At 38.0% G+C, this 22,911-nt stretch overlaps 1 protein-coding gene across 2 annotated transcripts; it reads right to left on the reverse strand.

Moving 5' to 3' along the window:
* Window positions 1–2,129: 2,129 nt before the first annotated feature.
* Window positions 2,130–21,932, reverse strand: IFNGR1 (interferon gamma receptor 1). 2 transcript variants are annotated; one of them, XM_023190952.1, is made up of 7 exons: window positions 17,654–17,672; window positions 11,457–11,571; window positions 10,634–10,806; window positions 8,834–9,006; window positions 7,987–8,173; window positions 5,222–5,349; window positions 2,130–3,297 (listed from the first exon to the last, which is right to left on the reverse strand). In XM_023190952.1, exons 2-7 carry the CDS (start codon window positions 11,531–11,533, stop codon window positions 2,689–2,691), a joined length of 1,347 nt encoding a protein of 448 aa, XP_023046720.1. In that variant the 5' UTR covers window positions 11,534–11,571; window positions 17,654–17,672; the 3' UTR covers window positions 2,130–2,688. The 2 variants fall into 2 exon arrangements, with proteins under 2 accessions (XP_023046720.1, XP_023046719.1); XM_023190951.2 differs by lacking the exon at window positions 17,654–17,672 and adding an exon at window positions 21,747–21,932 and having other exon boundaries at window positions 2,132–3,297.
* Between the last annotated feature and the right edge of the window lie 979 nt (window positions 21,933–22,911).

The following is a 22,911-nucleotide window of genomic DNA, read 5'->3' on the forward strand; positions in this document are numbered from 1 at the left end:
ACAAAAAAATACAGAACATTAGCCAGGTATGGTCATGGGCACCTGTTGGGTGGCTGAGGCAGAAGTATTGCTTGAGCACAGGAGGTTGAGGCTGCAGTGAGCCATGTTTGTGCCACTGCACTCCAGTCTGGGTGACAAAGCTAGACTCTCTCAAAAAAAACCCAAAAACCACACAAACAAAAACCACATAAAATATACCCCAGTATAAGGTGTATTAAAATAGTGTGATACATAGACGGGAAAAGACTGAACAACAAAACTGTTCCAGGAGTGCTGAGAATTTGGCATGTGATAAATGTGACATTTGAAATCAGCATAGAAAAGTTAGATAATTTAATAAGTAGTATTTGGGATAACTAATTTGTTAGGGGAAATATATGGGTTGTGTGCTCAAAAAGATGTGTTGAAGTCCTAACCTCTGGTACCTATGAATGTGATCTCAACTGGAAACAGTGTCTTTACAGATGTAATCAAGTTAAGAGGAGGTCATACTGGATTAGAGTGGGACTAATCAATCCAATTGACTGGTGTCCTTATAAAGATCTGGACACAGAGACATACAGGAAAGAATGCCAAGTGACAAGAGGCAGAAATTGGAATAATGCAGCTATAAGTCAGGGAGTATCAAGGATCGACAATCACTAGAAACTAGGAAGGGCCCCTCCTCCCCTAGAGCTTTCAGATAGAATCTGGCCCTATTGAAACCTTGATTTCAGACCTCTAGTCTCTGAACTGTGAGATAACAAATTTCTGTTGTTTTAAGCCACCCAAGTTTGTGGTAATGTATTACGGCAGCCATAGGAAACGAAAACAAAATAATAAAGCTGGATCTCTATCTCTGTCCTCATATATATAAAAAAAAATCTAGACGGATAAAAGAATTAAATGTAAAACACTCACCACTGAAGACCAGAAGAAAACATGAATGAAAACTTGCATCAAAGGGGAAGGGCTTTTTAAAAACAGAAGGAAATAAATTCGACTTTATAAACATCTTAAACATCTGTGTGGTAAGTCAAAAGGCAAGAAATTATAAAATAAATCTGTAACTCAGGGCAGATAAAGGGTAGTAAGAAAGATATAAACAGCCCATAAAAAAATGGACAAAGAACAAGATGAGTTGGCATGAAAATATAAATAAGATATAAAAACATGCTCAAATTTACTAAAGAAATGCAAATGCATTAATGCATAAAGTGTTTTACCAAGATTAAAGACTTACTTCAGTCAATTAGCTAGGGTGTAAAAACAGGTACTTCATTCACATTTGCTGGGAGTACACATTGTTATAAATATTTTGGAGGGCAATAAATATTACCTCTTCCTTGGCTATTTCAATTATTTTCATATTTTTGCTTTTCCCATTCTAATGTGTGCATTGTTCATGTAAAGTCTTTTTTTTTCTGGTAATTTTCCCACAAGAGAGATCAAAGTCTGTTGAAGGATATTTACTTTTGTGGAATGTGATATGTACGGGGATATCAGTTTAAAAAGCAATTTACAAGACATTACCCCAAAATAAGTGACTATACCAGTTTCACTGCAAACCACACCACTACTTTTTTCACTAGTAGTATCGCATTTGTAATTTGCATTTTTAAGTGAAGAGAAATATCTTTCCAGAAACCAAAGAAATATGATTTGCTACTCATGTAAATGGTATTTCAATTTTTTTGGCGGATTAATTCACAGATTCATATTAATTTCTGAATATTTCTATCCTCTTAGTAATTCCAATAAATCCTTGTATAACATATATATTAACTCTTGGCTTTGCCTCTCACTGGGGATTCTTTCCACACCATGTAATTCTCAAGGTTCCTTCATCCATTTCCATGGCTCTGCCCACCACCTTTATGCTAGACTCCTCAATTCACATGCTCTACAGCGAAATCTTTTCTTCTCAAACCACTTGGAACAGTGTTCTGCACACTGGGTGTTAAACACTGAAACATAGACCTGTAAGGACCATCTAAAAATATTAATTTTAGGGTTGTTTTAAATATTAAATATGAACGATTAGCAAATAATTCTATAGCATTAATGCATGGAAATAAGCACGGGATATAAAAATATTCTGCTTAACTATGAAAGACTGCCTAAGTGCTTAAATAAATGAATATAAAAACGAGTTTTAAAATTCTTTATTTAAAAATCTCTAACTGTAATGTTTCATAAAAAATATATACGTTTCTATTTACATATTCCATTAATTTTATTAGTTTGAATTAGATTTTAAGTCCAATTTTGAAAAGCTTACAGAATTTCTTCTGAAATTAACCACTTAAAATTACTGTATGCATAAAACTTACAAAAACATATGCTATATCAAGGCAGAGAAAAGAAAAAAAGTGAAGTGGCTACAAAGGTCCCTGGAGCATCACCTGCTCACCTAGGAGCAAGGAGTACTGGATACTGTTCCTTGTTACTACTAACCTATCTGGATGTAAAGGGTCAAAAATTACTTTTTTTGTTAAAAAAAAAAAAACAAAAAAAAAAGTCTTTGTAGTTTTCAGGCCAAAATTGAAAATGCCACACATCCTCTTTACACTTTTATCTACACTAAGTCACTCCATTTGGTTGATACCAACTAAGATACAGTTTCTGAGATCATAATCTTTTCATGAAATTAAAGCAGAAAACTGTCCAGGAAAATGAGACTTCAAAGTTGGTGGATCTTAGCTGATCTCATGAAAATTCTTTGGAACCTTCTGTTGGTCTGTAACCAATCAAGGACTCTTTACGGCCATCATCCACAAGTAGATCCACTAGCACATGCGGTTTATCATAACCAAAGGAGGTGGGGGCTTTTATTACTGTTATGAGCTCTTGTCCTTCTGTTTTTATTTCACCTTTATTATTTGGGGGAAATTCTGAATCAGATAAGGAGTTATGTGATTCCAGACAGCTGGAATCAGTATCAAAACCATTTCTGGAGGGATCACTATCAGAACAATTTCTGGAGTGATAGGAGTTTAAAGCGACGCTGCAGGGTTCAGACTGGTTACTACTTAAAGGTGAAGAACTCTCTCTCTCTATTGGAGTCAGACGGCTGCCCGGGGCCATGTCAGGAATGTTTTCTTCAGTAGTCACCACTTCTGTTATACTAGAAAGTTCTTCTGTATGCTCTACTTTTCCTGGATTGTCTTCGGTATGCATGCCTGGAACTGTTGCTGGAGACAACGGCTCTTCACAGACCACCTCCTTTTCTAAGGAAAATGGCTGGTATGATGTGATGAGTGATACATATTTTGATTCAGGTTTTGTCTCTAAAGTAGCACTTCTGACCACAGAGATCTATGGGGAGAAAAATTTGATTAAAGATAAAAAATTGTTAAGCTTAAGTGCCTACCCTCAAAAAAACAAATGTCTAAAGTAATGGACCACCAAATGGCACATTTAGGATAACGGGTGAATCAGATGGCTGCCTTTTCTTTTTAATGAAAGGTACCATAGTAAGATTAAAAACAAAGTTTTAGCCATTTTTAAAAAGCCATCAGATATCTTTTTTTATTATTATTATACTGTAAGTTCTAGGGTACATGTGCACAAAGATATCTTACTAATATACGTTGCTTTTTGAAACATTACTGTGACGGTTAATACTGAGTGTCAACTTGATTGGACTGAAGGATACAAAGTATTGATCCTGGGGGTGTCTGTGAGGGTGTTGCCAAAGGACAGTAACATTTGAGTCAGTGGGCTGGGAAAAGCAGACCCTCCGTTAATCCGAGTGGGCACAATCTAATCAGCTGCCAGCATGGCTAGAATATAAGCAGGCAGAAAAATGTGAAAAGAGAGATTGGTCTAGCCTCCCAGCCCACATCTTTCTCCCGTGTTGGATGCTTCCTGCCCTTGAACATTGCTTGGACTGGCTCTCCTTGCTCCTCAGCCTGCAGACAGCGTATTGTGGGACCTTTGATCGTGTGAGTTAATACTAAATAAACTCCCCTTTATATATATATCTCGATACTTATATATATATTCCATTAATTCTGTCCCTCTAGAGAACCCAGATACAATTATCTTCCACATGTATGCATATTATGTCTGCAAAGTGAGCACATCTACTTAATATTCTCATTACTTGCCTTCATCATTGTAATTTTTAGTGGCTCATATTATTTCTTTATATTGATAAATAATTTCTCTAATAGATGTGGAAATGTTTCCAATTTTTACTAGCTATACAACATGTTAAATATCCTGCACATCTTTTTATTTATGAAATTATTTCCTTATAATACATTTTTTAAGATTGGAGTGACTATATTGAAGAAATGGCATGTTTATGGCACTATTACACTGAATACCCACTGTGTGCTTTTCTTCTTACCAGGGCTAGATTACTTTTAACCAGCATTTACCCATTATCCTACTACTACTGGATATCCCGGTTTCTTTTTCCTTCTCTAGTGTAAAATGGCATACTGCAAGGTTGCTTTGTGCTTAATTACTAGTAAAAAATAAAATATTACAATTCATTTGTGAGTTGACTACTAATTGTTGAGAGTTCTTATCCACTGTACTTAAAGGTAGTTTTTTTAATAGCAAATTTTAATGTGCCCTTTGAGCATCACAGATATTATTCCTGTCATATTTGATTCAAATAGATACTATTCTGTTACCTTTAAATGTTCTTTTCATCAAATGCTTTGAAATGTTGGACATAAAAATCATCAAACTCCTGTTAGTCTCATTTTTGGCCAACTTTCCTTTTATACTCCAACAATAATGAAGTGTTTCCATATTTGCAGATCTTTCAAAGTCATGCTTTCTTGGCTCTGCACCTTGGCACATTCTGTCCCCTAGTGCCTAAACTCCTGTATGTCTCTCAAGACTGCTCAGGCATTGCCTCTGGAAAAGCCATGACTAACCCCATCCCAAAGCTGGACAAAGTCCTCACAGGCTCAGGTATAAACCTTTGAACCTATCACACTGTATAAATCCAATGTATACTTATCTTTTCTTTCCACTAGACTTTAAGATCTTTAACAGAATTGTCTGTGTTTTTGCCCTGAGAAAAACAAAACAAAACAAACAAACAAAAACTGCTGCATAGCAAAAGACACAGTATGTCATTTTGGATGTGTGGTAGACTGATTGATGGCAGGCGACATGCTGTTGAATATCATTCCACTTTAAAAACATAATTTAAGAAACTATCAAAAATGGTTCAAGTTAACCTTATAGTGTGTACAAAAAAAATTAAATACATTACCAAGGACTTGGGTAATATTATGCTTTTTTCCTTCAATGGATTAATCTTCTTAATATAAAAACAGATCAATACCACGCTAAGTACTAGAAAGAGTAGTAAAGCAGCAACAACTGGAATCCAAAGAGAACCTTAAAAAAGGCAGAAATCGCAAATTACAATTAAGATGGAATACTGCTATTATCTATCAAAAAGTCTTAGTGCCATTCTTGAATAGATTTACACATTAGTGAATATGGCCAGAGTTTTAAAGAACACTAAAGGAAGCAGAAGTTAGGAACTCTGAGTAAAAAATTAAGTATCTGTCTTGGATAGCAATATGATTCTTCCCAGCTCTGCAATTCTAGAACTTTCTGGGACTATTCTGCTATGACATAATATAATTAAAATAGCTTTTCCACAATAATTTCCTTACAGCCCTACATACAGTGTGTTTCCAGGGTTATGTACTTCTTTCAGTTAAAAATGCAAAAGAAGAATTTTAAAAATATCTCTCCTTAGAAATAAATTCTGGCAGCTGGGCACAGTGGGTCATGCCTGTAATCCCAGCACTTTGGGAGGCTAAGGTGGGTGGATCATGAGATCATGAGATCAAGAGATCGAGACCATCCTGGCCAACATGGTGAAACCCCATCTCTACTAAAAATACAAAAATTCGCTGGGTGTGGTGGCGTGTGCCTGTACTCCCAGCTATGCGGGAGGCTGAGGCAGGAGAATCACTTGAACCCGGGAGGTGGAGGTAACAGAGAGCTGAGATTGTGCCACTGGACTCCAGCCTGGTGACAGAGTGAGACTCCATTTCAAGAAAAACAAAAACAAAAACAAAACAAAACAAAAAAAAGAAAGAAATTCTGGCAATGTTTATAGCTCTTAAAATGATTTAGCCCCCACTCCTCAGAATTTTCTGTTACATTTATTTATTTCATGACTGCAAATACTTATAAAGCTTCACAGATGTACATGCACACAGGAATGTTGCACAGGAATAAAGTCCCCTTAATTACAAACCAGACATAAATAATATAAAATAGGAAAGATTTGTGTCCAAGCACAGACATCTAGAATCACCATTGTGTATTTTGCTCTAATGCTGCTTTTTATTTCTGCAGCACAGTCTTCAGTATTTTTTTTTCATAGTTCTCTCTTCCAATTAACAGCACTCTAACATTCTGTGGCAATGTCTGGCTTCCTTTAGGGCATTTTGTCACCTAGAATTTTCTAACTATGGAAGTTACTAGTTAATGAATGCTTCTATTACGCTTACTACAGGATGTGAAAAAAGTTAAATCATTACAAAAGTAAAAAATAACTACAAAACCACTCCCTTTAGTGTCGTTAGAAGTCCCATGGGCTGAGCAAGTGCTGGCTGCAAGGCACTGAGGCAAGCAGGCAGGGGCTGCTGCTCAGGAGCCACAGCGATGCTATAGTGTGGCCATATTATCAGTGCAGTTTATAATTCAGGCTAAAAACAAATCTGGGGCATTTGCAGTATTTCAAATTTTGAGCATTAAGAAGGGTTTTATTTTTCAAATAGCATAATGAAAATTAGCATAAAATGCATTGCACTGCTTTAAGTCACCTATTTGAAACCTTCATATAATGGCTTGAAGTTATTAGTATTGAATTTTAGGTGTTTGTTCTGACTCTTCAGCCTGTATTTCCATTCTTTGAAAATATACTTGCATCATAAAATTTTAGTAAATTTTTAAACCTATGAAATATATTCTAAAAAATTCCTAGAAAAAAATGTATATATATACACATATATGTATATATAGATATATACACACCCATACACAAAAAATCATCAAAGCATGAGTTGTCATAGTGAAAACTCCTATACTCTTAAAAGTCCAAAAACAATAAAACATTAAATACATAATTTATATAGTGAAATATTCTACATTAATATTAATGAAGTATCTGAAATAAAATGGAAAAATATTTATAATATATGCTTAAAGCAATATATAAAATCATATATACAATATGATCATATCTATGTAGAAAAACTAAAGAAAATATCAAACTGTGAGTAATGGGGTACTTTTGCATGGTAGAACTACAGATCATATTGTTTTCTTCTGGCTTTTCATATTTTATAAATTACCTATAATGAACACTTACATTTCATAACTACAAAGAAAAGTCCAAACTTCTTTAAGATACCTGACACCTGAGAGTAACAGTTCTAAAGTTCAAGTTCTAACATATATATCTCTACCTCCCAACCCCCCCATTAAAAGATGAAATAAATTAATTATTGTAAAATGCTATAAAAATGACCCACTATTTATTATTCAAACCCATCTATAAACTTTTCTGGATATTAATCGCAAGTCTTTGTCCAGTCCACATCATACAGCTGTAATCAATGAGCATTCCTGCTCTTCAGTCTTTAAATTACAATCCCCATAGAGAACATTTTACTGGATTCATAACATCTTGCTATAGTGAAGTAACAAACTGACTTATAATTCATAACCCTGAAATGCAAACATTTGTGCAGTTTTATGTACTTATTATATTTTTTTCTTTCCTGGGTCAAGGGGCCATCACATGGCTTTCCAAATTGGTTGTTCTATATCTTTTAATGTGTGAGAAATTGCTTTATTTTTAATTTTGAACTTTTCTAAGGAATGGAACTAATGGAACTGAATATTGTTAAAACAGATCTTTTGAAACTGCAAATGAGTTTGCTTTCCTCACATGATCCTATTTGAGTTACTGCTCCCTCTATATTTAGAAGAAAAATGGTAAGAATTTACCTTTTATGTTGCTATTGAAAATGGTAATACAAACTTCTTTTGACTTTTCAGTTGTAACACCCCATACATGTAAGACTCCTTCTGCTGAAACACAGTACTGAGAATTCACTGAGGACACTGGAATCGCTAACTGGCACTGAATCTCGTCGCAATCATCTTCCTTCTGCGTGAGTATTTTATACTGGATCTAGATGGAAAAAGAAAACAGTGAAAATGCACAGCTTCTTTTAATCTGCATTAAAAAAAAAAAATCACCATACTAGTCCTGGTCAAACAACTGAAGAAAACATATATGACTGATTTGAACATGTCTAAAAATAGCTTTGATATCAATAAGTCAATTTGTTACTTCAACATAGCACGATACTATGCATCTGTTATATTCTTTATAAAGACGGTTAATTTAAAAACTCAAATTGCAGGAATGTTTATTGTTAGTTGTTAAACTAACAAATGTTCATTTGTCCTACTCATTTGTCCAGAAACTTAGCTGGTGAGAAACAGAAGTATTAATATTACTTTACATCACTGCCAATGAGGAAGAAAATCCTCATTTTACTAGTGGAGCAATGGAGGTGTACCGGGAAAAATCCGAGATTAGAGCCGTTCTGCTAAGTGAAGCAAATAAAAACGTAAATGTATTCATGTAGTCAGTGTCAGTGACTAACTCCGTATCATTTTTGCTTCAATAGCATTCATGTATTTTTTTTCTTATCAAAATCTATGATCTGTGAGTCTTGCTTGAATATTTATAAGCATTCTATTTTCATTACACTACAGAAAGAAACAACTTTTGCTAGCTACACAAGAATTTCCATTATGAAAAATGTGAAATAGAAACACATACCTCACTTCCATTCATTCTCACGTACACATTGTACACCTTAATGTAACAGGTAGTTTCTGGATCATAATCGACTTCCTGCTCTTCTCCATTTACAAAAACTGAAGGGTGAAATACGTCAATCATGATTTGCTTCTCCTCCTTTCTGATATCCAGTTTAGGTGGTCCAATTTTTCCTGGGGAAGGAGGAGGAGGAAGTATCATAAGTACTTGGAGCTTCATGGTACATTTCATAAAATTACCAGAATCTGTCAATCAGCCTATTCTTTTTTTGTTCTGGTTGTTCTAAAGCAGGACCACATTTAAACCACTCCACAAATATCTAGAAGATAGTCTGTGTCCTTTATACACAAATGTTTCATAAATCTCAGGAAAGAAGCACTCTTATTTAATCTAAATGCCTCTTTAGCAGTTTACTTTCATTTCTAGTTATAAACAAAAATAGTTATAAATTTTGGTTTAAAAAAGACTTCACATAATATAAACTCTATTAAGTAATTTTTCCTTTATCTTTGCTTCTGTGGATTAAGAAGCCTGGTTTCTAAGAAACGCTTCAGAAATGGCATTAATTATCTTTCCTCATCAAAACTTTCTACTGTGAAAGATCAGAACTTACTCCATAAATGTTTATTAGGTCTTTGATGTTTGAGACTTTGTTGGTGAACCATTTATCTAGTCTTCACATATTACTGTGTACCACTGTGTGCCAGGCAGGTCTGTTTTTAACGCATCGCTGTATCCTCAGGGCCCGGTATACTTTCCGGCACATAGTAGGCCCTTGATAAATCTATATGGAAAAAAATCTAACATGCAGACGGTGTGGTAATCAGATGACAAAAGTGTGGACTCTGGGGAAGAAAAGTATTTAAAGGGCAAGGAGAGGAACAGCCTGTAGAAGAGACCAAGGAGGCACAATCTGAAAGGCAGGAGCAGAGCAAGGTAGTGAGGCTAGAAGGAAAGGGACCCAGGGGCTAGAAGACCAGGGAGGAGTCAAGTGACTAAAGGTGTCTTTCACCTAGGAGTGAGGGTCTGAGAGCTAAGGCAGGATGTCATAGTTCGAAAACAGGAACTGGCACTAAAGATTCAGGAGTTTGAGGTGACAGCAAACATCAGGTACACTATGGGAGTGGGATGCTGGAAGAATGAAGATCTGAAAATCACGGTGGCTGAAGAGAATAAGGAACTCTGCAATTTTGAAATGTATTAAGGTGGTATTCAAACTCCCCAGGCATTAAGAATAAGAGTTAGCTGCCAAAGTCCTTAGTGAATATAACTTACAAATGAATGACAAAAGATGGGAAGGGCAAGGGTGGTGCAGGGGACTGCTGGGCAGCACAGACCCATAATTGTATGAAGTGGAAATGTCATAGCATAGAAGCAGCAAAGTGATGGCCACCTGTTAGCCCTATTTTGTGGGGCTTAAAAGAAGGGGAGAAGGATACAGGTTGAGTATCCCTTATCCAAAATGCTTGAGACCAGCAGTGTTTTCGGTTTCTGAGTTTTTTTTTTTCTGGATTCTGGAATATTTGCATTATACTTACCAGTTGAACATTCCAAATCTGAACATCCAAAATGCTCCAATGAGTATTTCTTTTGAGTACCATGCTGGTGCTCAAAAAATTTCAGATTTTGGAGCATTCTGGTTTCCAGACTTGGGATGCTCAACCTGTACTGATTCTCTAAATACCTCCAAGTGCTTCTTAAGCACTGTGATAATTTTCAGCAACTGCTAATAAAAGCAAATATATAGAAGACATGTATGTTTTCCAATTTAAAATTTACATGTGTACACATTCTACTCACCATCTCGGCACACAGCAAATTCTTTTGACTTTGCATAGGCAGATTCTTTTTGTCCAACCCTGGCTTTAACTCTGACCCAAAGAGAATTTGATGGATCACCAACATGATCAGAAATATTACAATAATGATGAGAAATATTGATGCAGGCATCAATCCATTCTGCATTCTTAACACTAAAAAGAATAAAAAAAAGTGAAGATAACTTTTACTGTTATTAAATAAACTCAAACCATTTCTGCCTGTGCTTTGCTTTTTATTCACAGCACAAAGCGGTAGAAAGAGCAGATTACAGAGTAAGAATAGGATGGAGATGCTAGAGAAAGTAGGAAGCCCTTACTCTTTAGTTAGAAGAACTACAAACTCCGTTACAGTAAAGAGTCTCAATTCAAAATGTAAGACCTATGCAAGCCACATTCCACATTCAATTTTTTAAAAATCTGCTTTTTTAAACAACCCTAAATTTCATTAATATACATGTTAATTATAGGATTAAGCACATTACAAAAACTAACAGTTGTCAAAAAAGTTTTTTGAAATTTATATTGTTCTACTAAAAACTACATACACTATAGGAAGACAACATACTTCCTTTATTTGTCATGCTAATCTCAGTTTAGTGATACTTCTCTACTTCAATACTGATAAGGAAGAGGAAGTAAGAGGCAAGAAATAACTGGCAAAGAATTTACATCTTTAGCACTTTTGGACATCTACAAGCAGTTCAGGATGTTTTGCCATGTGGGAAGGATGATGAAAGGAGAACACAGTTGTGGAATTTGCAAGGACCTAAACAAAAATGGATAAATCAAAGAGTGACACTCACCCATAGTTCTTAACCTCTACAGTAAAAACAGAGACCTGTGGCATGCTCTGGTACTCCCAATATACGATGGTGTTCATGTTATAGGACTCAATTGTAACATTAGTTGGTATAGGCACTGTAAGAGAATAAAAAAGTAAAATGGACAATTGTAAGAAACTAACATTAATATTGGAAAACCTTATTGTAAGATGCCACATTAGTCAGATATGTACATTTGAAGAAAAGCAGAATTCACCAGGATACCAAAATCATTTAAATTAAGAGTAGATATCTAGAAGTTAATTTTATTGAAAAATCTGTAGAAGAGTTCTGATTCATTTTAAATTATGGAAACATTGCAATATAAAGGAAACACAAGTACATCATGAAGCAATAAATTCTCATAATATGGTAGAAGTTTTATAATCAAATGAACTGACTACTGTAATAATAATCCTCATTTCATCACTAGAATTTTCAATATTTGATACTGCAGATTGTATTCAACATTGATATGGTTTGGCTGTGTCCCCATCCAAATCTGAACTTGAACTGTATCTCTCGGAATTCCCATATGTTGTGGGAGGGACCCGGGGGAGGTAATTGAATCACAGGGGCTGGTCTTTCCCATGCTAGTCTCTTGATAGTGAATAAGTCTCAAGAGATCTGACGGGTTTATCAGGGCCTTCTGCTTTTGCTTCTTCCTCATTTTTCTCTTGCTGTCACCATGTAAGAAGTGCCTTTCGCCCTTGCCATGATTCTGAGGCCCCCCCAGCCATGTGGAACTGTAAGTCCAATTAAACACCTTTTTCTTCCCAGCCTTGTGTATGTCTTTATCAGCAGCATGAAAACAGACTAATACAAATGTCTACAGAGGAACTGGCTACACTAAGGATGGCCAATTTCACTCTAAAGTACCACCAACCTCTCAACTCTACACATAATACTATTATGCCTTCAACACTTTTTCTATAGTACAGGAGTAGATACCTAAAGATTGAACAATGGAGCCACACATTCCAGTTTCATAAACATTCTGCTCTCTGGGGTGTGCAGGGCTTTTTACAAAACATACCCAACATTTCTTCTTGCCTTCACTCTTTTAAACCTTTCAGAAAACATCTGTTGATAAGACTTGAAAGAGTCATGCAACAGGACAGAGAGAAGTCATTTTAACATCTAATCAGACACTACCAAAATCTAGTTATTAAAAATAGTCACAGGCCAGGTGCGGTGGCCCACGCCTATAATCCCAGCACTTCGGGAGTCTGAGGTGGGAGGATCTGTTGAGCTCAGGAGCTGGAGACCCCATCTCCACAAACAATTAAAAAATAAGCCAGGTAGAGGCCTGTGCCTGTAGTTTCAGCTACTTGGGAGGCTGAGGAAGATCGCTTGAGCCCAGGAGGTCAAGGTTGCAGTGAGCTGTGACTGTGCCACTGCATTCAGTTCTCTTAAAAAAGAAAAAAAAAAAAAAAAAAAAAGGTAGTCATTTTTCCCCACTATTTGGTGTAAAAAGGTTGTTACCCAACACCCCTTGGAAAACTGAACACACACACTTCTCCTTTCTCCCTTCACTTCTTTATAAACATGAATGTATACAGTTAGTGATGTGACCCCAAATTTATGGTTATTCAATCTCACCTAGCTGGAACATTCTATTAAACATGATTTACTTACATAATTAAAACAAATAAATGAATGGCAATGTGGACAAGAACAGGGGCTTCCAAACATAACTTATAATCATCCTCAAAAATTGTGAGAGGGACAGAAGTTTCTATTTTTTCAAAGTGCCTTGGATGATAATGATGATTATTTATATTTATATCAAGCAGACTGCTTAAATAAGAAAAATACTCCCTGGGTCAAACATTAATAAACTTGGGTTCTTTCTTGGCCACACTGCTAAATACTTCAGATTTCCTGATCTTTCAAGTGAGGTGTTACTTTCATATCCCTAAGATATTTGCTTACTGATGAAGGGAAAATCTATATTTTCCCCAAAACAAAAATTCTAATATTCAAGACCAAACTGGTATATTGCCTTAATTTACAGTTATTTAACACATATATTTTCAAAGCAGAACATGGATCAAGAGTTATTTAGGTAAATAATTGGCACTAATGAACCATTAAATGCTATCACCATTATTATTTTCTTTTTCTGATTATTTTTTCCTTTATTGTAGCGGTTCTCTGTGGGAAGTGATTTTGTTGCCCAGGAGACAGGCAATCAATGTCGGTAGACATTTTTGGCTCTCACAACCTGGAGAAGAAATGCGGGGGGTAGGTACTGCTGGCATCTAGAGGGCAGAGACCAAGGGTGCTGCTAAATATCCTAAAATGCACTGAACAGCCTCCACAACAAAAAATAATATAGCCCAAAATGCTAGTAGTGCCAAGGTTGAGAAACCCTGCTTTATGTTTACAATTTAAGTGTTCTTCTTTAAAAAAAAAATTTATGAGGAAAAACTTAGAATGCTTTACAGTAAACCAGTATATTTCATGGCTCCCCTGAAACAAATGAATAGATTTGGTTATTGCCAAAATATCTAACTTCTATATTATTTACCAAAATGGTGTAATAATTTGGGCCAAAAGGTTGAGATTATAAACCTAGGAGGGTCTGAAGATTCAAATACTTCATACTACTAACTTGACCTTTTTGTGGTCAGTGACCAGACACCTAGTTTTTCTCCTTCTGCTTCCAGAAGCGCTGCTGAAGACTGTTGGTACCTGCCATCTCTGGTTCTCTAAGCAACTTCCTTGTAGGTGATCCCAACAGCACTGTTCTCGCCAGAGTAGCCTTGGCGCTTTGTTTTTTGTAGAGTTCCCATGGCTATTCATAGCAGGGTATACTGAGGCTTCCTTAAGAGCGTCTTTTTTCTATCACATGCTTGCACCTCAACCTCCTGAAACAACTCAAATACTTCACAATCCATATTTTAGGTAGAAATAAAAGTCACTCCTCTTCACCTGGGTTCAATCAACATTAATATCAAATGACAATTACACATATAAACACACTTTTTCAACCAGAAAAGAGAGGTACTTGATGCTAAGGAAACTCATACTAAATCTGAGCCTTCCTTCAGAGGCCATTTCTTCATTTTGGCATTTTTTTTGCCTCTTGAGAGGCTGAGAATATTCAGACCAGGTGGTCCTGGTTTCTTTTTAACAGTTCTTCCCATGATTGAGCAGTCTCACCTGTTACCATAAGGCCCAAGAAAAAACCAGGTGGCACTTTCAGCACTTTGCTTAGAAACCTCCTGAGCTAGATCATACAGCTCCTCAGACATTCTCTACTTTTGGTATCACTGAAAGCTACAGTGTCACTCAGCTTTCTGCCACTACATAGCAAGGATCGCCATTCCTCTGGTTTCCAAGACTGGAAATCCTTCGCTTCCTTTTAAGCCCCATGCATCCACCTTTTTTTTTTTTTTGAGAAGGAGTCTCACTCTGTTGCCCAGGTTGGAGTGCAATCTCTGCTCACTACAACCTCCACCTCCTGGGTTCAAGTGATTCTCCTGCCTCAGCCTCCTGAGTAGCTGAGATTACAGGTGTGCACCACCACACCCGGCTAATTTTTGTATTTTTAGTAGAGATGGGGTTTCACAATGTTGGTCAGGCTGGTCTCAAACTCCTGACCTGGTGAACAGCCCACCTGGGACTCCCAAAGTGCTGATATTACAGGCATGAGTCACCGGGCCCTGCCTAAGGCCTTCTTTTTAATTATTCCCAATAGGAATGGCTTTATAATGGTATATACTCAACCTGAAATTCCTGTATGTGAGAAAAAGGCATATAAAAGCCAATCTGCATACCAGAGTATCAAAAAAAGTGCATTTGTACTTAGGAAGGGGCTATTGAATCACACAATGGAAAACTACAAACAGGAGGAGGCTTGTGCAGCATTAGATTAGTTTTTAATGTGAACCAAAGTATGTTTCCTATAATTTAAGTAAAAGCCTGATATGGTTAGACTAGGACAAGGACTTAAATCATAGCTTTCAAAGCAAGACAGACAGGTGGTAGGAGGAAAAGATTTCAATGATTTATAGAAAAAGAAATTACTACTAGGTTAAAAGAAAAACTTACACCCAAAAGATGTAACCTGTGGTTTTTAATGCTACCAGAGGAGAAACTATGTGGTTATGAGACATCTGCCTTTGTTTTGCCAAATATTACTTTTTGCCAAACATTATTTGCCAAAATAATATGACAGACATAAACAGTTTTCCTAAGCTTCAGAATTTTGTAATGTGAGGTTTAAATTGTTATATATTCAGATTAATTAAGACTTACAATAAACGTCTAATATATTTATACTATGTAAATAAAAATATATGTAGAAATAGCAAAAGAGTATTATTATCTCTGGGGCTTAAGAAAAGATCTTACCAGAGTGATTTCATGAAATAAGATCATCTTACAGATTTTCTCATCTCTTGAAAATGCCAAGATAGATAGTTTTGTGTAGCTCATGTTGCTTTTGGAAACGTGCTTAGAATTATTTAATATATTACATCTGCATACTATCCGGAGTAAACTTTAGCTATTTTAAGATCTAATTCCCAGAACTCCCCTACAACTCACAGCTAAGAATTTAAGAAAACCAAACACAGGAGAGAATAATTTGTTTTTCCTAACACTTTAATTACAATGCAGAAAAAAAGGAGGGCCCTGGTTAAAGCCAACTGTTTCCTCAGAAAGCTGATAAGCCAGAAGAGACAGGATATGAAAAAAGAGAGACAAAATAAAGGAGCAGTGAAGATCAGCAGGTGATATAGAGCAGTGCTACCGACAGGACAATAAGAATGTCACAAAGGACCAAAACATAGCAGTCGTGATAGCTCTGCAATAAATGTTGGTGAATGCAGGGTGGATGGCAAACTACAGATACCTGCAGTATAGTCTGAGGACGCTGGCCATTTCCTCCGCATATGTGGGTGACAGGAACCAGGGCTGCTACCTGTGCTCCATCTTGTAACCACTAAAAGCATCTGTGTCTCTTCAAAAAACGACAGCCCGAGGAGTTCATCACCCATCTTAACACACTAGTGTAAAAAGACTGTATAAAAGTTATGTACACCTATGGTGGAACGGGGCTATGGACTCTACAGAAATCATCCGACAACCTGCTCGCCAACCTCTTTCATGGAAGAGCACACTGAGAAGCATAAGGAAGTGAGGATGAAGTAAACTATTGTTCTGGATTTTAAGTCATCTCACGCTACAACTCAAAAACAATGTTTCAAATGAAAGCATCTGGATCTTTTCTGAAAGAACAACCCTCAGAAAAGATCTAACACCTTCCCCATGTTAAAGATACAGGGACAGGAATGGGGACTGTCACAAAGGTTTCATCTGCATGGCAAACAGAACCAGCATAAGAAATCCACACCGAATAAATGAAAAGTACCAAATCAAGGCCTTTGTATTTTTGTCAGAATATATTTGATTACAATCTACCTCCTGAATGGCTTCCGGTGCTGATAAAATGACTATTTTTCTTAATGCTTTCCAACGTTCACTTTAGCAAGGAGCCGCATCCCCCAGGTTTAAGCTGAGTAGGACATTTTGAGAATTCTTGCATGTGATGTTTCAGGTGTTCACTGAAATCTTCTAATTGAAATTTTTCTTTTTAAAGAGCCAGGCATAACACATAGTGGCCTGCAGTGAACTTGTAAGTAACTAACCTCTCCTATATTTTTCCCTCACACCACCACCAAGTTGGGGCTTACCCAATAAATATTTGCTTAGCCACTTTTCTGACTTGAAATTCAGGGCTTTATTCTTACTCCTATTTATTCAATCTCATCTAGTTGGGTTTGGGCTGGCATTAGTTCTGACTGGACCAGACCCATCTAGTCCCTGAGAGAAGTCATTTCTCAACACTAATTGTCTTTTGGACTAACTCATTCTGAATTGAGAAATAGTTTAAGAAATGAAAAAACAATGCAAGCTTTTCCAGTCTACTGAAAGAACAAACTATTTTTGTCTGTTGGAAGAGATGGAAGAATGAGTTAGATGCTGAGCCTATTTTAAGTTTCTCATACTGATCTGGTCAAGTTTGTCTTTTTAAAAGCCAACGCAATTTCTCACATAAGACTAAAGGAATTTAATATTTAAAGATATAGTTGTTAAAATAATAATGTACATTATTGAATAATCCCTAAAATATTAAGTATTTACTACAAGACACAAAATGTGCTCACCTTTTTAATGCATTACCTCAGATACTCATCACATCCATCCTGTGAGGGAGACAATGTTATCATATATATTTTACCAATGAGAAAACAGAGCCTCAGAGAAGTTACGTAACGACAATATGCAAAGTTTTGTTGGTTTTAATTAAGAAAAATGCTTCCAACATCTTTGTGATCGTTTAATAAAATAAGGGGTAAATAACCTCCATATTCCAACTGGAATTGGAGAAGACTATTTTCTGGTGACTTCACAAGCATCTGCTTCAAGTAATTCTGCTTCAAGTAATGTTTCCTGATTTTATTACATTATCACAATTATGGCCACCGCAAAAGTCGAACAATGTATTAAAATGAATAATTTCTTAAAAATGCACGAGACTTAAACAGATACCTAGTATTCTGATTACTATGCATTAGGATAATCTAAAATAAAGATACCCCTTTAGTAAGAAAATTACAAATAAATTCCTTTCTGTTAGGAATTCACTTCATTCTGGTTCAAACCTCATTCTGATTCTTTGTTCACTCAAAATTGAACCATTAATTACTCATCTAGTTTGTAAAGCAACTGCACTATTGGTATGCTGCCAAATTTTGTAAGACAGCTGTTTAAAACTATTACTTTTCTTTAGGTTTTCATACACACACACACACACATACACAGATGAGACAGAGTCTTGCTCTGTTGCCCAAGCTGGAGTGCAGTGGTGCAATCATGGCTCACTGCAGCCTCGACCTCCTGGGCTCAAGTGATCCTCCTACCTTAGCCTCCCCAGTAGCTAGGACTACAGGCACATGCCACCACATAGGGTTAATTTTTGTATTTTTTTGTATAGATGGGGTTTTGCCATGTTGCCCAGGCTGGTCTTGAATTTCAGGGCTCAAGTGATCCTTCTGCCAATGTGCTGGGATTACAGCCATGAGGCACTGCTCCTAGCCTAGGTTTTCTTTTATATAGAACCAAAATGTGGTCCTTTCAAAGTCTGTATGAATCATGAATCAGAATAAAGTGAAAAAGAAAATTCAATACCCTATTCAATAAATATAATTAAAATGTATTATCCTGTGTATTTTGAATCTCGGAAATAACTATAGAATCCAAAGAAATAGTGAAAAATTTAAACAGTACTCAAGGCTTTATCCTAAAGTCAGATAATTAGTAGGAAGCATAGCTGATAAACTGTGCAAGGTCAGTGAAGAGCCTTGCAGTTGGTGTAAAGTCCAGCCTAGCTCTTCAGCTATTACTCAGAGTGGGACACCCATCTGGATAAAGAAAGCCAGTGGCACACCCTGATTCACTTAAAAGTATATATACTACTTTTATGTGTAGAAGTGTATGAAGAGTGAAATACTACTGATTAAGTGGCACATACCGATTTCATTTTCACTTAAGAAGTATTAATGAAAAGCCCATGAATGTAACACAATACATTCCTAAACACTTGGATTTCCTGGAGACTGACTATATCATGATATTCTCTTGTCTGCTTCCCTGTTCTACTTTTATAGAGTCAAGCCCAGCAACAGTAAGAATAAGGCTGGGAAGCTAAGCAAGAGCCAGAGCATTGTAGGTTTCTTCCTACTTTGGAGACTTTGTGTTTTAAATTAACTTTAAAAGAACAGGGAACACAACAAAATCTAGAATAATGCACCGAAAAATCTAGAGAAATGTGTTAGAAATGCACTTTAAAAGGAGGGCTCACTAAAACTAATGAAAAGCAGGGCCGGGGTGCCTGTCTCTGCTAGAAGAGTCAGGAAAGGCTTCACAAAGGTGACCCCAGTTTTAGAACCAGAGGTACAGAGACAAATTCTAAAGTTTCTGCAGAATATAGAAGGCTGAAGTTGATCTTCCCATGGGAGGCGGACAGGAAATCCTCCTCCCAGGGCAGGCTACAAGGACGTGCAATTGTGCACTCATAAGGGTTACATGCTTAGGAGCACCCCGTACTCAGAAGGAAGGGCCTGGCACTTGCTTTTATGCTATGCCTGAGCTAGCATTATCCTCTTTCTCTGCTGACATCCAGTCAGAGGGCTACTAACTCTTCCTTCTAAATGTTCTTCTAACTGTCCTCTTCTCCACTTAAAACTACTTCTCATTGACTCCAACTTAAGCAGCAGCCTCCTAATGGGCCTTGTGTTTACCCTCAAACTACTTTATAAGATGACTGGTCTTTCTAAATGGCATGTCTGATTCTGCATAAAATCATTTCCCTTTGTAATTGATAATCCAATGATGTCAGCATTAGTAAATAATGACTGACTTCAGCAAGGCATAGTGGGTGTATTATTTTGTTGGCTCAACACCTGTACTTCTTTCAGGCACGCCATTCCGCTTCTTCTGGTAACCCAACCTCACCCTTTACGAGAATGTCCTTCCCATGCAAGCTGGCACCTGAACCTAGCTGGGCAAATCAGAGCCTTTCCCTGGGATTTTGTTAGGATGGAGGAGGCTGCAAGATGTCAAAACCCAGAAGCTGTCAGAATCCATGATTCCTGCCAAGTGTGGAAAGCTGTCAATGCCAACAGTCAGAAATAAGAAATGGAGAGTCCTAGCAGTTTGGGTTCCTGGTTCTAGCTTCTTGAGACCCAGCTGGCATCTCTAATTTTCTGTTTAACTCTGGTTTTTCTGAGACAATAAATTCCTCTTTTTGCTTAAGTTAATAAAGCTAGGTTTACTGCTGGTACACATAATATGGCAATTGATTATTTGGTTTGTACTTCTCCACCTAACCTATCTCCCCTTGTAAGCTCTCACACACAGTTTACAATAAAACGCTTAATATTCCACGAATTCAACATGCTATCACACCTCTGCACCTCAGTCTCTGCACCTCTGGTTCCAACACTGGAGTCACCTTTGTTAAGTCTTTGCTAACTTCCCTAAAAGAGACAAGCACCCCACCTTGCTTTCCTTTAGTCTGTGCCTAAGTGCAAGCTCTTACGGCAAAGTACTGCAACTGCCCATGTGGATGACTGACTTAAGCCTGGCAGAGCAGTTAAGAACTTGGACTCTGGAGCCAAACTGAGCAGCTCCCCACTGAGTGGCTATGATCTCTCTGCCAGTTGGGCAGGCCTCTCCGCAACTCAATTTCTCATCCATAGAGAGACAACGCCTACTCTAGACTCTAGAAGATTGTTGTGAACACAGAACCAAAACGTGGACCTTTCAAAGTCCGTATGAATCATAAATCATAACATAATAAAAAAGAAAAGGAATTGAAAAGGTTTACTGATTTCTCTGAAGCTCGTAATCACAATTACTCTGCACTTCAGAAAAGCCATCCTCAACATTTGTTTCCTAGGAAATGTCAATAAGCAGGTGGAAATAAAATGCTCCGAAGAACAAACCCAGACGAAGAGACCTATTGCCAAATCTGCAAGTGAGTGCCGGCAATCCACCACTTCCAGACTGAGACTGGCCACTTCTCCGCTGCCACTTACTTCTCAGCTGGCGACAGAATGCATACTCTCCTACCCTAAGCACTTTGAGTCTCCCCCCGTAAGAAGTATTTAAGCCACGAACTGAGACCACATCGTCACATGCTGGTCAGGACATTCACAGTCATGCGTCACTTAACGACGGAGATCCGTTCTGAGAAATGGAGAAATGTCCCCTTAGGCAATTTCTTCGGGCAGTAGCGCACTGACACAAACCCAGATGACACAGCCTACTGCTCCAGGGCATGAACCTGTACAGCCTGTCACTGCACTGAACACTGCAGGCAACCGCAGCATACTAGTGAGTATCTGCGTATCTAACCATAAAAAAAGTACAGTAAGAAAACGATATTATAATCTTATGAGACCACGCTGTCCCACATTGACCGGCAACGTCCTTCTGCAGCGCACAATCATATTTAAAAGTGGATTACAAGAGTCAGAAAAATAAGCGGCGTGATTTGTTGTGGCTGCAACCAGGGAACTGACGAGTGCAAACCACTGGGCCCCAGTCTCGCGTCCCCGTCGCCCGCTCAGGGCCCGACGCAGGGGTCCCAGGAAAGGGCAACTGCGGAGAAGCGGGGCGGGGCTTCTCGGCTGGGGCGGATCCCGCCCTCCCCCTCGTCCCACCCGGCCGCAGCCCTGCCGCGAGCGACGGTACCTGAGGACGGCCCCAGATCCGCGGTGACCATCTCAGCCCTGCTCACACTCTGCATGACAAGGAGCAGAAGAAAGAGGAGAGCCATGCTGCTACCGACGGACGCCGGCTCCAACCCAGAGCTACTGCGGGCCGGGCCCGGCGCGGCCCTCCAGCCTCCGCCTTGCGTCACTTCCGTCACCGGGGTCTGTGTCGGCGGCGGCAGGAGGCGGGACCAGGGCGTGGGCGGGGCCAAGTCCGGGAAGCCGCAGGAGGCTGACTCAGGAGGCTCACTCAGGAGGCGGACTCAGGCGCCGCACCCCGCGGTGAGCAGGGCGCCCTGTGGTCGGGACCTGGGTTTCTCGGTGTGGGAGGAACTTGAGTGCAAAGGTTAAAGTCTTTCAGCCTGGCATCCCATTCCGCAATTCTTCTTCCAGTTTTTTTCAGTATCCTGGGGTTGCGAAAGTTTGCATTAGGCCACAGCCGAGCCACAATCCTTATTTTACTAACTCTTAGACTTCACCTGGGTGTCTTGGAGCCTGACATTTGTAGAAAAGAAAGAGACTTCAAAATTCATTTCCAGTCCCTGCTTTTTCATTTGGGGATCCTAAGACTTAGCTAGTGAAGTGGTTTGTGCAGATTCCTACAGCCCAAATCAAATCGGCTTGGCCAAGAACTACTTTGTTCTTGGAGGAAAAAACTATTTGCATTACCTTCTCAGCAATTCAGTGTCAAATCAGTTTATTAGGCAGCCTCTCATGCAGAGGTCTGCTCTCTTGCCTCTCTGGGTTTGGGTTTGTCTGTTATTTTGCATCTCTCCCATTCCACTGCAGTCACTTTGCTAAATCATTGAGCGCTTGTGTTTAAACGTGCGTATGTCTAATGATCTCACCTGCTTCAATTCTGAGTATCATGACCTTTTGTAAAAATTTTAAATTGTGACACACCCTCTCCTCCTCCTTACTTTCCCTCTACTGTTTCTTCATGGCACTTTTCACCTTGCTGTACACTATAATGTACACCTTGATATTTGTTTTCTCCTGAAATGTAAGCTCCGTAGAGCTGACATCTTTACTTGGTACTCAATTAATATTTGTTGAGTGAAAGAGTGCATGATTACTAGTGTTAAAGAAAATTTTTAAAGACGGAAAATCCTTAAGGGATTATCAGCCTGATCGTTTTACTTGTA

The sequence above is a fragment of the Piliocolobus tephrosceles genome, chromosome 5, assembly GCF_002776525.5.
Source record: "Piliocolobus tephrosceles isolate RC106 chromosome 5, ASM277652v3, whole genome shotgun sequence".
Lineage (NCBI taxonomy): Eukaryota > Metazoa > Chordata > Mammalia > Primates > Cercopithecidae > Piliocolobus > Piliocolobus tephrosceles.

Coding starts and splice junctions, on each gene's coding strand:
- IFNGR1 (XM_023190951.2), bottom strand. CDS start 21,831: ATGGCTCTCCTCTTTCTTCTGCTCCTTGTCATGCAGAGTGTGAGCAGG. Junction 8,174..8,833: donor TGAGAATGAATGGAAGTGAG/GTATGTGTTTCT, acceptor TTTTCCATCTAG/ATCCAGTATAAAATACTCAC. Junction 3,298..5,221: donor TAATATTACCCAAGTCCTTG/GTAATGTATTTA, acceptor TTCTCCCCATAG/ATCTCTGTGGTCAGAAGTGC.